Genomic DNA, 15,379 nt, shown 5'->3' on the forward strand with positions numbered 1-15,379 from the left:
CTTCAGGGGCTTTGTCCACAGCGGGAAGAATAATCCGTAATAATTGGGGAAACAATCCAAGAAACGATAGAGCAGAAACAGATTGTGATAATATTCTTTATTCCCGATGCAAATTTACCATCTCTTTATATCATTGTGGTAGGCCTACCCGCTGCCAAAACATAGGATTCGAACTGCCTCTACCTATCGGTAGTCTAGTTGGTAAGACACTGCTCTAGAATTGCAAGGGTAACTTGAGTAACATGCCTGTGATATTTTTTTTCACAGGATGCGGGGAAGTATTGAGTATTGAGTAAACAGTGCTAACATAGTCCGTACATCGGTGTGTGGGTAAAAAAAAAAAAAAAAAAAAAAAGTAACATCTATTAGAAATAATTATTGTTGAATCCCTCTCCCTACAACCACATTCTTTTTTTGAATGCAAATCTCAAAAAATATGATATACATTATCAACATCTACAGTGCTGAAAGTCAAACTTTTGTAAAGATACAATAGGTAGTATACCCTCCCTTTAAGCACTTTTTGATTAGGTATTTAAAAGCAAGCGCGAAGCCGACAGTGGCATTTTGACATAAAAGCTGCTTCCTCATTCACTCGCTCGCCCGCTCACGGTTGAGTTAACACACCATTGTAAACAATTATCTGGGAGTCTGCGAAGTAAAAAACACCTTTTGATATACAACTCCAAAAGCCCGTGTCAGTTTTATACCAATAAATTGACGTATATAAATGTTCAAAGTTTTATTCAACGTAGGCTAGGTGCGTCTTATTCCTGTTCTAGCCTTCGATTTAGGACTGTTCGAGACGTTTATACGTACGCGATTATACGAACGGTGTCAACCTCGAGTCAGTTAAAAAATGCCTCCCAAAAAAGTAAAGGCAGATTATATTCTGTTCGGAGGGAGCATCTTGACGATGGATGAAGATAACCAGGCCACAGCTGAAGCCATTGCCATCAGGGAGGAGAAGATCGTCGCCGTGGGGACGATGGAAGACGTCTTCTCATTCAATGGAGGTATTAAGACAAAGATGATCTACCTTAACAGGCAGACCCTGATGCCCGGGTTCATTGAGCCGCACCAACACGCCATCATTACTGCCCAGACAAACAGCCAGTTCATCAACATAAGCGGTGTCAATTACAGGTATTACTATTATTTTTATATATTTTATTATTAAGTATTTTTTATACAGGTTAAAGGCAGTGGACACTATTGGTAATGACTCAAAAATAATTATTAGCATAAAACCTCACGAGAGGTTGATGGTATAAAACATTGTGAGAAACGGCTCCCTCTGAAGTGCCATAGTTTTCGAGAAAGAAGTAATTTTCAACGAATTTGATTTCGAGACCTCAGATTTAGAATTTGAGGCCTCGAAATCAACCATCTAAACGCACACAACTTCGTGTGGCAAGGGTGTTTTCTTCTTTCATTATTATCTCACAACTTTGACGACCGATTGAGCTCAAATTTTCACAGGTTAGTTATTTTATGCATATGTTCAGATACACCAACTATGAAGGCTGGTCTTTGACAATTACCAATAGTGTCCACTGTCTTTAACACGGAGGATATATAAGGCCTATTGTAAAATTTCCATAAGGATAGAACCAACTTCGGACTGATCATACCCAAGCCTACATCCGTATGGACTGTAAAAGGGGTAACCCTGTTTCAGCCACCCCTATGAGTAGGTGGCAACGGCCTCTGGAAAAAACGATTGTAGCCCACATCTTGAAGTGGCTTTCAGGCCTTGTGTGTCTGGCGACTTGCATAAAAAAAAAAACTTGAAGAATTTTACGGCGGCACGGCAGGCTTTGAGTTTCATCTTTGAGAAGGACAGGTCATTTTCTTTTTGCCGAATGGGCATTCTCATTGGAAACGCTATGGAAAACCTCTAAGGGCACCAAGGCCAAGACCATGAGGCAACGTAGGCCATGGCTTCCGTGGAATGCCCAACCCGACCGGAAGGGATATATAAAGGGTCTCTTTTTCAAACCAACGAACTTTAAAGACTGACGTCATGTGCGCCTGGTGGGAAACTAAAGAGGCACTGGACACCTTTGGTAATTGTCAAAGACCAGTATTTCTCACGGTTATCCCAACATTATGAATGAAATACAACTCTGCGAAAATTTTGGTCATTAATTGGTCATCGAAGTTGAAAGAGAATAATGAAAGAAAAAACACCCTTGCACAAATTCGTGTGCTGTGAGATGCCTAATCAAATATGCCTTTTTATGATTTTTGAGTGAGAAATAACCTCTTTAAAAAAAAACTACGTTACTTCAGATGAAGCCATTCCTCACAATCAACAGTTCTCCCTTGTTCGTTACAGGTACGTTTTTAGGCTAACAAATATTTTGAGTAATTATCAGTACGGGGCCTTTAGTGACGAAGTTACTTATACTTGAATTCATTTGAAATGAACAATCTACTTGTATGGAAAGGTTTGCGATAACACCATGTAGGCCTAATGACTATCTCTAAATGAGTTGGGGTGGTTCTGAAAATAACCGTTGGTTTCAACTCGACGTTTCGATCAGGCTCTGATCGTGATACCACAAACCTTTCCATATTGTATTCCCACCATGCAAAGTTTCAAACCTACTGATCAACATGTCCATTTTTATTGAAGGAGCTACCATGGTAACCCGGGGATTCTTGAAGTCATGGAGAAAGAAATGAAGGCACTTGCTGGTGTCCGAGAAAACCCCAAATGGGGTTTGTTTTTCGGTTGGGATCCAGAGCTCGTGCCCGACCTTCCGACGCTTAGCGCCGCCTACCTGGACGATAAGTTCCCCTCCAACATTCCGATGGCAGTGGTCGGACAGAGCGGTCATGTTGCTTGGGTTAATAGTGAAGCTCTGAAACTGGCAAACGTGAGTGTCTTTAAGCTCGATTCATACTTCCTGCGAATGCGATGTGAATTTGACGTGAATTTGTCACACTCCCCTGCACCCGCTGCGAGTTGCCAACATTTCAACTGAATGCGTATAAGAAAATATTTCGTTGCGAAGTTGGGACGTCAAACTTCGCATATTATACACATTTGCAGGTCGAAGTAAGTTTTATATCGCAAAACTACTTTTAAAGTTGGCGTCATCTCAGAATTTCGCCATCTTAAGTTTCTTTTAAGTACAAAAATAACATTGTATCTCGTGGTATCCTATTCTGGAGTAACCAACTCAACTCGAATTTAACCTCAAGCGAAGTTTCGTTCACTCAAGTCATTTGATGAGAAATAAATTAAACTTATTTCCCGTTTGGAGTGTATGGCTCTTGCTCTACCAGCCAGGCTCCTAGTGGATAATGGTACCGTGGATAATGATACCCACGCCAATTACATCCTTCTGACTGAAGGGGATTTAACACTGAACATCTTCCCTGAGAGAAAGCTGAAGCAGTTTGTCTTTTGTCTGGATTGCATTCCCGTTAGTGTGGGGGGGGGGGGGGTCGTCAGTAGTTGAAACGTTTGATAAGTTCTTAAAATCCGTTATTTTGAGTGTGGGTGAGACTATTCTGAAAAACCAACAACTTTGGAGATCCTTGCTGCAATGAAATCCGGTTATCCAACTGATATCAAACATAATTCACAAATCTAATTTGAAGTGGCATTCCCTTGGATACAGCATACAGTTTTGCTTAAAATAAATAATTTGTAGGAGAAAGGTAGTGCATTAGTTATTTCAAAAGCATTTAACAAATTGTTTGTGGCAATATCTTTTTTTTAAAACAAGTTATTTGAAATAAAGCTAGTGTCGTAACTAGACTGTCCATGCTCACCCTATCTAGGAAACAAACAAATTGTTTTGTTTTAAAATAAATCTCTCAAATGTGCCCAGAGGCTGTAAACAACTGGTTAACAACCACTCGAATCTTCTTAGAATTGTTGAATGAAATTGCAGATTTAACCCTTGAGTGATAAACATGTAGCCACAAAAAAGAACTTTTCATGTTTATGGACAACATAGGTAAAATGTATGTCGAGGTTTATTGTCGAAACTATGTGTATTATTTAACTTGTATATTTGAACATAACATTTTGAAGGCAAATATTTTAAAACTGTTGTTTTTACTTTGTTTTGTTTTTCCTGCTGGTTCAGAAACGTGTTTAATGTGTTAACCCCAAGGCAGATTAGAAATGAATCCAAAAAGATTGCTAGCATCTAGGTTTAAATCATTCAACGGGTGAAGGTTAAATCTGTAAAGATTTGAAAAAAATAAATCCACTGGGATTGATTAAATTAATCCTCCAAAGACTAATTGTTTTAATCTTTTGAAAGATTAATTTTAAATCCACGCTGATTGGTCCCTAACGACAATCCTTGAAAGATTTAAAATTTAATCCTGTGGATTTAAATTTAAATCCTTGTAATTTAGAGTGTAAGCTCCAGGAGTAGGGTGTGGCAACGTGGCCCTGGTGGCAGTTGATTTGGTCGACGGCCTAAATCAGTTAAAGGCAGTGGACACTATTGGTTATTGTCAAAGACTAGCCTTCACAGTTGGTGTATCTCAACATATGCATAAAATAACTAACATGTGAAAATTTGAGCTCAATCGGTCATCGAAGTTGCGTGATAATAATGAAAGAAAAAAAAACACCCTTGTCACACGAAGTTTCGGCGTTTAGATGGTTGATTTCGAGACCTCAAGTTCTAAACTTGAGGTCTCGAAATCAAATTCGTGGAAAGTTACTTAATTTCTCGAAAACTATGGCACTTCAGAGGGAGCCGTTTCTCACATTGTTTTATACCACCAACCTCTCCCCACTGCTCGTCACCAAGTAAGGTTTTATGTTAATAATTATTTTGAGTAATTACCAATAGTGTCCACTGCCTTTAAGGGTACCCAGCAAACATAATAACGTGCCCTGAACGTCGCTACGACGTTATTTGAATGTTGGGAGAACGTTTTTATTTAACGTTGTACGGACGGATAAGTGTGGAGTTTTGTCAACGTCTAGATAACGTCGCGTCATGACGTAATATAATAACGTTGTGAAAACGTTAAATCTTCACGTTTTGATAAAGTTATTTCTGAACGTGATTGTGACGTATTTATATAACGTCATCAACAGGAAAAACCCAACGTTATAAAAACGTTATTAAATGCTTTAAATAAATGTAAATTTATCACAACAAATCAAGACACATGCATACCAAAAGTGCTTTTGGCTCTCTTAACATCTTTAATTGCATACAAATCATTTCATAGAAAAGACAGCAAAACTTTAAAGCATGGTTAAATATAACTCAAAATGCGTTGTATAATAAAAATGGCAAAGATGGAGATTTACAGTTAAATGGTCTGTATACGTTTGGCAATGACTCTACAAATTCAAGGCAATAAAAAACAACTGTATTGTCAGAAGTTCAGCAGCTGTAGGTAGTGTAATGCATTTTGAGAAGCGTTTAACTTCGAAGTTCTCCGGTTATAGAAAAAATAGATCACTTTTTATTCCCCAAAATTTAGATCTAAGAAATATTCTTCCTGTGTGGAAATAATCGTCCTGTTTTTTCCCGGTGAAATCTCCAAAACACAAACATCTTTTGAAGTGAAATATTCACAGAGGGTTAGTTTTATTGTATTTATCTACATGTATATATTATATTATATACACATACAGTAAGTTCCATACCATTGTTACTGAAACTCACTGCTTGTTCAAATCTAGTTGTAGATACATCGTACCATAAAACTAACCTGTGAAAATTCATGTGGGAAGAGTATATAGTCTGCAATTTGAACACCCAATCTGAGAAGCGTTTCTGGCAGAAACACTCATCAGCTTCAAAATGTTTTTCCAAAACCACATTACTTCAAAGTGAACTGTTTCTCAAAATGTTTCTTACCAGGTAATTTTATTGCCAAATGTATAACCCTTTGAAAACAAACGTTTTTGAAGTTAACTTTAAACACAGTTCCAATTGTCTTCAGATTTCAAAAGTAAAAATACAGTGCCATTCTAATGAATTCCCACACAAATTGTTTTTGTTTTTTTTACATTTGGATGGAGCAAAATCCAGTGTGAATGGCAAAATTGTTGAGGAGGAATGTTGAATTTAGAACTTTTTTGAACATATTGAATAATGTTAAATACTGTTCTTGTTTAAATTTCTTCATTTAGTGCATCTACGTTTTAAAATCAGTAACAAAAGCTCAGCTTTGAGATAAAATGTTAAAAAGGGTTTGGGGAAAAAAGGATAGCAGGCAGCAAGTGGTACACGGCAAAATTGTCGATGGATTAGTCAGAATCACCAAGGGTCACCACATCCGAAAAGGTAGGTATTCCTCAACAAAGTTCCTAAATGTAAAAGAAAATGTGAAACAAAGAGAAAATTGAGTCATTTTGACCTTTCCCACAAAATGTGTACATGTATTTCCTTTATCAATGTACACATGTATATCGGTTCATCCATGTCGGGTCAACAAGAACGAGTTTGACATTGTTATTTTCTAATGTATACATCGTGAAACATAACTGTCCATATGTACCTGCACAATATCAAAATGTCTATGGACTGAAAACATGTTCCATTAATCTTTGTATAGGATAGTGAATACCTTTTGTCTTCAAGCTATCTAGTTTTTTTTTACAATATATTAGGCGTTGCCAACATTTCTATTGAGAGTATTTCACATACAAAGCTACATCATGCACATGTAATTCACTCACCTGTACTTGGGCCCAACTTTTGTTGTGGGGAAATTTTTAGGTGTCAAGAAGATGAGATGGCCTCCTCTAACTTTTTCAGCAAGCTCCTAAAAGTAAAACAAAAACATTTTTAAGAAAAACATAAAGTAATTGGGGTGGTCATTTGAAATGGTAAAACTAAGCATTTTCATTCCTTCTACCCACATATTGTTTGTATCAGCTAACAAAATTAACTGTAATTGATCAACAAACCTTTTTTTAAATGCTGCCGTTTCATTAAAAAAAGGTAAATCAATCAACATTAAAAAAGCATCAATCATGCTTCACTATTCCATATATGCTTTCTGAAAAAAATACAAATGTTGGTTCCTTTCAGTTACCCCTTAACTACTCCTTCAACAATATTAATTGTATATATAAATTGATGAAATACTTTTCCTTTTACCGTAGCTGATTTGTGGAAAGCACAATAACAGTAACACACACAAATTGGTGCCCTCATAAGTAAGCATAATAATATATTAAATTAAACATCATGGCGTCGAAAAGCAGTCAATTTTCCTCAAAAATCTGTGGTTCACAATTATTCTACTCTGGGACAAAGGATACAGAGTAAACTGGTGTCAAAGAGCACGGAGGAAGACTAAACACGAAGATTGGTTGGCCGTATTCTAGCTACCTCTGCCATTGTATGTGTAAAAATGTCTCATTGTATTGTTGTCTGGAGATGTACATACGACGTACATGAATGATGACATATATAGACAATCGTGATAACCAAAGAAAATACTTGCTTTTTTACGGAAAACACAACAAGATAAAGTGAGTTTTTGTATGTATAATACTTACCATTGTCGAGAAGATGACAACTTAACAACCGATGTAAATTTGGTCGGCGTAACGTACAGGCTAGGAGAAGAATACGACGGTTGAACGGCGGAAGTGCAGCATAACATTTGAACAATCCCCCACAATCCTCCGCGCGGATTGTAGCCTCGTACTTTATATGAGAATTTACTTTTTTAATAATTGTATGAAGTTTTTTATTATTAATCTTTTTGTTCTTTACTAACACCTATATGAGTGTCTTTATTTTTTTTATTTATATAGTATTACCATAAAATAATAATATAATAAAAAAGGATTATTTTTTATTGAAAACGTTTTGCAGAGGATTTCTGCATGACCGCGGCCATCTGCCTCGTGGTACAACGTTGATACAACGTTATATCTGTACGTTGCCCACGTGCCCCGAGGATACACGTCGTGCGACACATGCCAGTGAACTGTCAAAACACTGTTCGGTAACTTTGTTAAAACAAGTTTCCACAACGTCCCATTATCAGACGATGAAAACTACGTCGTTGCAACGTTAGTTGTACGTTGCCAAATAACCTGACGAAGGTACAACATTCAAGCAACGTTGCCAAACAAAGCTAAAGTGACTTTATTAAGACGTTGTGAAAACACAAAGCCACAACTCTCAGATAACGTTTTGCACAGAACATTCACATAACGTTTGTATATGACGTTTAAAAAACGTTAGACAAAAGTTGTATCTAAGTTATGGAGTAACGTGACGAAACCAAAACCTTCTGACAACGTTGCATAACAATATTCACAGGACGTTTTTATACGATGTTAAAACATAACGTTTTTATAACGTTGTATTTATGTCATTGTGTAACAAGACCAAACTGCAACCTTTTGGCAACGTTGTAGGTTAGTTGTGTTTTAGTTTGGAAGCAACATTACCAAAATACAACTTCACAGTAACGTTACGATGACGTTACGTGTTTGCTGGGTAGCCCTCACCTTGAATGAAGAGGGTCCGCCAGTGGCCTTGTGATGTTAAAGAGAAGGTACAAGTTTGGTAATTGTCAAAGACCATTCTTCTCACTTGGTGTACTATCCCATCTTAACCATAAACTAACAAGCCTGTGAAAATTTGGGCTCAATCGGTCTTCGAAGTGGCGACAAAAATCACCCTTGTTGGACTAATTTGTGTGCTTTCAGATAAGAATAAAAGACTTCTAGCTAGATGCCTTTAATATTTTAGTGGGAAATTACCTTTCCCAAAAACTACGTTACTTCAGAGGGAGTCGTTTCCCACAATGTTGTATAATGCTCGTTACCAAGTCAGTTTTTAAGTTAATATTTGTTTTTAGTAATTACCAAACGTATACCTTCTCTTTAAGCGATATCTTATTAAAAAACATTGATGATTTTCCACAGGTTAATAATGACACACCTCAGCCTAACGGTGGGACTTACGTCAAAGACGAAGAGGGCAACCTCACCGGACAGCTTCTCGAGCCGCCTGCTTTTATGGGCGTCATAGGAAAGAAACCCCCTCCAAGCCAAGCCGAGATCGAAGAGTCAGTCTGGAAACAGTGGCGCTACTATGCTTCAGTGGGCTTTACTACCGTCACGGAACTGGCGTACACACCCAATCCAGCCTATGATAGGTTTTTGAAGACAGTCTCTGACTCAGAAAAGTGTCCAATCCGACTCGGTAAGAGTAACTTAACTTACACGTGTTGATTTTGACGAATCTGACCGTTTAGTCGTCGACGGCTCCAACACCACACGAAATTTATTTTGTGTTCAATTTGTCGCGTCGAAGACGTCTATAGGCCCTTTTCGAAACCACGGCTGCGGCTCGTTTGCGTCCCCAGGCTGATTTCACGAAGAGTCCAGGTATCAGGTTTGATGTCACAGTATGCCAAACTTTAATTGCTTTTGCCTTCTTTGCAAATGTTTTTTTCTTTCTTTTCTATGGTAGCACTATATCGGCTCATACACCCAGTGGAAGATTGTCGTTTGGAGTCGGAGGCCTCGGGGTCGAAGACCAAATCAAATTTGGCGCCTCCACCATCATGTTGTCCAAGGTTCAACTCTTACAGCGAAGATGCCGACAGGCTGGGCAAGTCCGGTGCTGAAGTGCCCAGCATTGGCAAGTACAACGACAAGCTCTGGGAGGCAGGCGTGAAGATCATCGCTGATGGCTCCCCGCACACCGGCACCTCAGCAGTACGTGAGCCCTACCTGCACACCCATCTGGCTGAAACCCTTGGCTTTCCCCCAGCACCAGGGTACGGCATCCTAAATTATGACAAGAAGGCTATGTTGGACACAATCAGAAGGTGCCACATAGAAGAAAAGCAGATTGCAATTCACAGCCATGGGGAACGAGCTATCGAACAAGTCCTGAAATGTTACGAGGAGGTAAAGTCTTCGGAATTGTTTTTGTAATTATAAGTTATGCATACAAGAAACTTTTGACAAGAAACTTTTGACAAGGAACATCGCATTTTCAAGAAGATTGGCTAAGAAAAAATCATCATCTGAAAGAATAGTGGTGGGTCTAAACCAATAGCAAACTATGAGACTCAACTTTGTGTAGAAAGAGTCAGAACAGGTAGTAGGATTTGATTTGTTACGTTTCTTTGTCTTGAAGGTCTTGGCCAATGATCCGTGTACTATGCGCCATCGTATGGAGCATCTTGGCCTCGCGACCCAAGGACAGATCGCCAGAGCTGGCAAGATCAAACTTGCCTTGTCATTCTTTGTGGATCAACTTCGCTTCTACGGGTTGACCTTCAAGGATGGTATCTTCGGCGAAAGTAGAGTCAATCGCTGGACTCCACTTTCCGAGGCAACAAAGAGTGACGTTACTTGGACAATTCACCAGGTATAAACCTACCACAGGACTCAACCTGACCAAACCCAACCCTGCCCAGTGTCTATATACACCCACATTAAACCTATTCCACTCCAACAACCTACTATAGTACCTCCCAAACCCATACTCTCCACGTTGCAACCCAACCCAGCCAACTATACCCAGGCTTTCTCCAGAAGACGATCAGAGCATACTGATCGAAGCGTCGAGTTGAAACCAACGGTTCATTTCAGAACCACCCCAACTCATGTAGAGATAGGATCATTACCTGGTGTTACCGCAAACCTTTCTACAACCATACAAAATTCAACCAAGGAGAGACCATGCGCTCTCCACCCGCTAAACCCTTCTAAGTTGATAATCTTTTGAATTCATTCTGCTCTCTCCCCATAAGGACCAGCCAACATTTCCTGGCCAAGCCACACCCTTCGCCAACATGAAAACAGCCATAACCCGCTGCGAGAGGGACCACCCCAACACCCCATACGGCCCGGAGTACCGCGTGTCCATCGACGAGGCTCTCAAGGCCTACACCGTCAACGCGGCATGGCAGCTTCACAAGGAGAAAGAGGTGGGTAGCATCACAGTGGGCAAGAAGGCCGACCTGGTGGTGCTGTCTGAGAACCCGTACAATGTGGAACCAGTCAACTTGGAGAGGATTCAAGTCATTGAGACATTTCTCAATGGCTGCCGCAATAAACTTGCTGAATTCCAAAACCTTCCTAAGACTGACTTCCAGATACTTGTGCGTCGACATGACAACCCAAGAGAAGCTACATGTGCGCAGGATCAATGGGGGTGGTCCAGCGAACTAAAGGCATTGTAACAGTTATGCCTTGTGGTAATTAAAAGCAGGGAGCTAGTTGCAACTATCCATTTAATCTTTTGCTAGGTTAGGGTTTAGTGATACCAAGATTTGATAATGCCTATACCAATATTTCATGATATGTAAACATATTGTTTGTAAAGCAGTCTTTAGAAGATTTTTTTAAAAGTGCCAGCGCCTACAATGTATACCAATAATTATACCATGCTATGTAAACAGATTGGAAAAGCGGTCTTTAGATAGGCATTTTGTTTTGTTGCTATTTTTAAACTTGATCCTTCGCTAGGTTAGGGTTAGGATTTAGAATACACAGATTTGTCAATGCATGGAGGTAGAAATAAAGCAGTCTTTTAGAAAGACACTTTGTTATAATGTTGCTTCGTTTAAACATGACAATTTGATAGGTTAGGGTTAGGATTTAGGGAAACAAAGATTTGTCAACGCATGGAGGTAGAAATAAATCATTCTTTAGAAAGACACTTTGTTATGTTATTGCTTCGTTTAAACATGATATTTTGTTAGGTTAGGGTTAGGATTTAGTTATTCTTCCATATTTAGGGATACCAACATTTTTCAATGCCTACCAATAATACATTATGCTACGTGAACAGATTGTATGTGAAGCAGTTTTTAGAAAGACACTTTGTTATATTGTTGCTACGTTTAAACCTGAAATTGCTAGGTTAGGGTTAAGATTTAGGGATACAAAGATTTATCAATGCCTACCAATATTTCAAGATATGTAAACATAAAGCTGTCTTCATAAAGACACTTTGTTGTGTTGTTGCTACGTTTAAAGGTTCCTGATCTTTTGTTAGGTTATGGTTAGGATTTAGGGATGCAAAGATTTGTTAATGCTTACCAATATATAATGCTATGTAAGCAGAAAGTTTGTAAATCAATCTTTAGGACACTTAGCTATATTGTTGCTACGTTTAAACAATACATGTTATTCTGGATCTGGATATTATACTCCGATAAAAACGGATACCCGCATCGCATCGGAGTTAAAGTTCAGTTTGTTTAGGTTATAGGGTTAGGATTTAGGGATACCAAAATTTGCCAATGCCTGCCAATATATCGTGCTATGTAAACAGACCATTTGTAAAGCAGTCTTTAGAAAGAGCCTTTGTTATGATTTTGGTTTGCTTCAAATGATCTTTGGTCAGTGACCATGGTAAATACCCCTTAGCCGATTAAGGATAGACAAGAAGGACATTTTGTAAAAGTCTCTCTCTGATTTTTAATACATGTGATAAAAATGTTCTGTTTATATGTAATCATACCAGCTATATTCACTCAGACATAATGAAATACTGTTAGTAATATACAAATAAATATTATTTTTGAGGTACCATACCTGAGGAGCAAAATAATTTTTCCTAATCATGGAAAACAATTATCTGCATCACTCTCCTTTTAGTAGAAACGTCAGAGATTTGTCTGTTATTTTGTGCAATTTGACCATACAAAATATATGTTGAAGGCACTGGACATCTTTGATCATTGTCAAAGATAATCACTTGATGTATCCGAACAAACGCATAAAATAAAAAATCTGCAAAAATTTGAAAGAAAAAACAACTTTGTTGCATAAATTTGTGTGCTGTCAGAAAATCAGATGCCTAATAAAGCTTCAGGTCTGAAGTCTTTTAATATTTGAGGGAACAATCACCTCTTTCTCAAAAACGTTACTTCAGAGGGAGCCATTTCTCACAATGTTTTATACTAACCTCTCCCCATTGCTTGTTACCAAGTAAGTTTTTATGGTAAAAATTATTTTGAGTAAATTACCATAGTGTCCAGTGCCTTTAACCCAATGTGTATATTATCAATTAGAGATACATATTAAAGACTCAAAGTGTTATGAAATCGTAAAATCGGAACACATCAAATCATCAGTGCTGGAGGACGCAAGATTGATCTTGGACTAGAAAGGGAGAACACTGACTCAAACAACAGAGACTTGAATAAAGCCCTGCAGATTTTTAAATGAAACTTTAGACTTAAAAAGATAAAAAAGTGTTTGATGCTGTCAGCTTTCGAGGAGTGTGTTGTTTCTATGATTAAGACTTGGTTAAATATATTTCTTAACAATTTCAGGATAATTTCATTTGTTTGATGGGAACCCCAAAAACAGTTTAAAGAATTTTTTTAAAGGAACACGTTGCCTTGGATCAGTCGAGTTGGTCTTTAAAAAGCGTTTGTAACCGTTTGTTATAAAATGCATATGGTTAGAAAGATATTTTAAAAGTAGAATATCATGATCCACACACATTTGCCTCGAAGTTGCGTGGTTTTCCTTTTACTTTGCGAACTAACACGATCGGCTATTTATGACAGTCAAAAATTTGACTCCCATAAATGGCCGACTGTGTCGACGAGGTAAAAGGAAAACTAAGCAATTTCGATTTTAAAATATCTTTCTCACCATATGCATTTTATAACAAACGGTTACAAACGCTTTTCAAAGACCAACTCGACCGATTCAAGGCAACATGTTCCTTTAACCTTACGATTAATTAATTAGTTTGTGTTTTGGGGGGCAACCCTTCCCACTTCCCCCAAGATTTTTAAAACTTTTGATTCTTTCAACTAAACATGCAATCAGCAACCATGGATTTTGAACAACACCATTTTTAGTTTGCAAATTAAAATGTGTGTTACTTTTAAAAACATTTCAGATATTTTCTTTTCAGAATAACTTACCAAGTACCCCAAAAAATGCAGGAATGGAATAAATGTAAGCACAATAATACTTTTTGCAGTTTTGGCTCTGAAATAGTTTAAAATATATAACTTTTTAAATATAAACTTAATGGCAAATAAACATTATTTAAGATTAAGACTAGTCTTATCTCAAGTTAGGACGAACTACCCAACTCCATCACACACAAATTTAATAATTAATCTGTACATGAAAATGTTGTCGAATAAATACAAAATTATTTTACATGTAGTTCATTAGTCTGTGCATTATTTTGTTTCTACAATAAAAATTTAATGTCAATAAAAATTGCAAGCCTCACATGATTGCAAAAGAGCAATGTCCGACGTCTCTACACAAGTACATGATTTTTCTTTACCCTGTTCTTATAGCATCTTACTAGATAGAATCTCTGCGATATTTACAAACCCTGCTGGAATATGTTCTCAATGGCAGACCTTCCCACGTGGTGGATAAGATCTCTATTTTTGCTTCACCCTCTACATGAACTGGCTACTCCCCTGCCCAATAATGGTACTTCCCTCCTGATGGGAAACTGGTCACTTCCTTGCCCGATAATGGTACATCCCTCCTGATGGGAAACTGGTCACTCCCCTGCCCGATAATGATACTTCCCTCCTTGATGGGAAACTGGCTACTCCCCTGCCCAATAATGATACTTGCCTCTTGATGGGAAACTGGTCACTCCCCTGCTCGATAATGGTACTTCCCTCCTGATGGGAAACTGGTCATTCCCCTGCCCGACAATGGTACTTCCCTCTTGATGGGATCACTACGGGTATGTGAGCGCGCCAGTGTCAGCCTTGTTGCCGTCCGCACGTTATCATCTCAATCTCGTAAGCCCCATTCCGACACCTTCTTCTGGGCGTTGGCCATAACGATCATAGCAGTCCCATTTGCAATAAAACTACGAATAGTCCCGGGTCCGATTCCGCGATAGAGACCAAAAAACCCTCCTCGCTCTTTGATGACCAGCCGCATTCTTTTTAAGACCGGCATGTCTCTGCAAAAGTAATATTGACAAAAAAAAACAAGACTATCTTCAGCAACATTTTGAAAACTTTTAATAAATAAAAATACAAATGCTGGTTTCTTATAACATCCATGGGCTTATTTCAAAGAGCTCGGTATATGTGGAGCTACGTTTCGAAGTGTGAGATCCAACCTTTTATAGCACTCTGTAAAGCTTTTTACAAGGTACTGTGGTGCAATATGCTGACGATCAGACCAGGAACACAGCGGCAAACCCCCTTCTCTTTTCGATAAACGCACTGGGTTCTGGTTACGACCAAAGGACACGGCAATAACGGTACAAGTGTGACGATCTGGACTATAACCCACACTCTGCTAATGAAAAACACCAAACTCACGTCCAGGACTTGAATGTACTTGCACGTACGTGTGTTCGATGTTCGATCGAGGCAAAGTCTTCCTCGATTGACGTTACAAAAGGGGTAGGCGGAGTCACCCCCCACACAA

At 38.4% G+C, this 15,379-nt stretch overlaps 1 protein-coding gene and 1 long non-coding RNA gene across 2 annotated transcripts; one reads left to right on the top strand and one right to left on the bottom strand.

Moving 5' to 3' along the window:
* Nucleotides 1–916: 916 nt before the first annotated feature.
* On the top strand, nucleotides 917–13,379 carry LOC139946380 (putative amidohydrolase YtcJ). Its single transcript, XM_071944023.1, has 6 exons — nucleotides 917–1,146; nucleotides 2,642–2,885; nucleotides 8,897–9,176; nucleotides 9,447–9,889; nucleotides 10,122–10,355; nucleotides 10,741–13,379. The coding sequence occupies exons 1-6, from the start codon at nucleotides 917–919 to the stop codon at nucleotides 11,170–11,172; spliced, it is 1,863 nt and encodes a 620-aa protein (XP_071800124.1). The 3' UTR covers nucleotides 11,173–13,379.
* LOC139946411 (uncharacterized) lies at nucleotides 5,172–7,661 on the bottom strand. Its single transcript, XR_011787234.1, has 3 exons — nucleotides 7,511–7,661; nucleotides 6,683–6,768; nucleotides 5,172–6,310 (listed from the first exon to the last, which is right to left on the bottom strand). It is a non-coding gene; the product is annotated as an uncharacterized lncRNA (long non-coding RNA).
* Nucleotides 13,380–15,379: the final 2,000 nt, after the last annotated feature.

Source organism: Asterias amurensis, chromosome 13 (assembly GCF_032118995.1).
Source record: "Asterias amurensis chromosome 13, ASM3211899v1".
Classification (NCBI taxonomy): domain Eukaryota; kingdom Metazoa; phylum Echinodermata; class Asteroidea; order Forcipulatida; family Asteriidae; genus Asterias; species Asterias amurensis.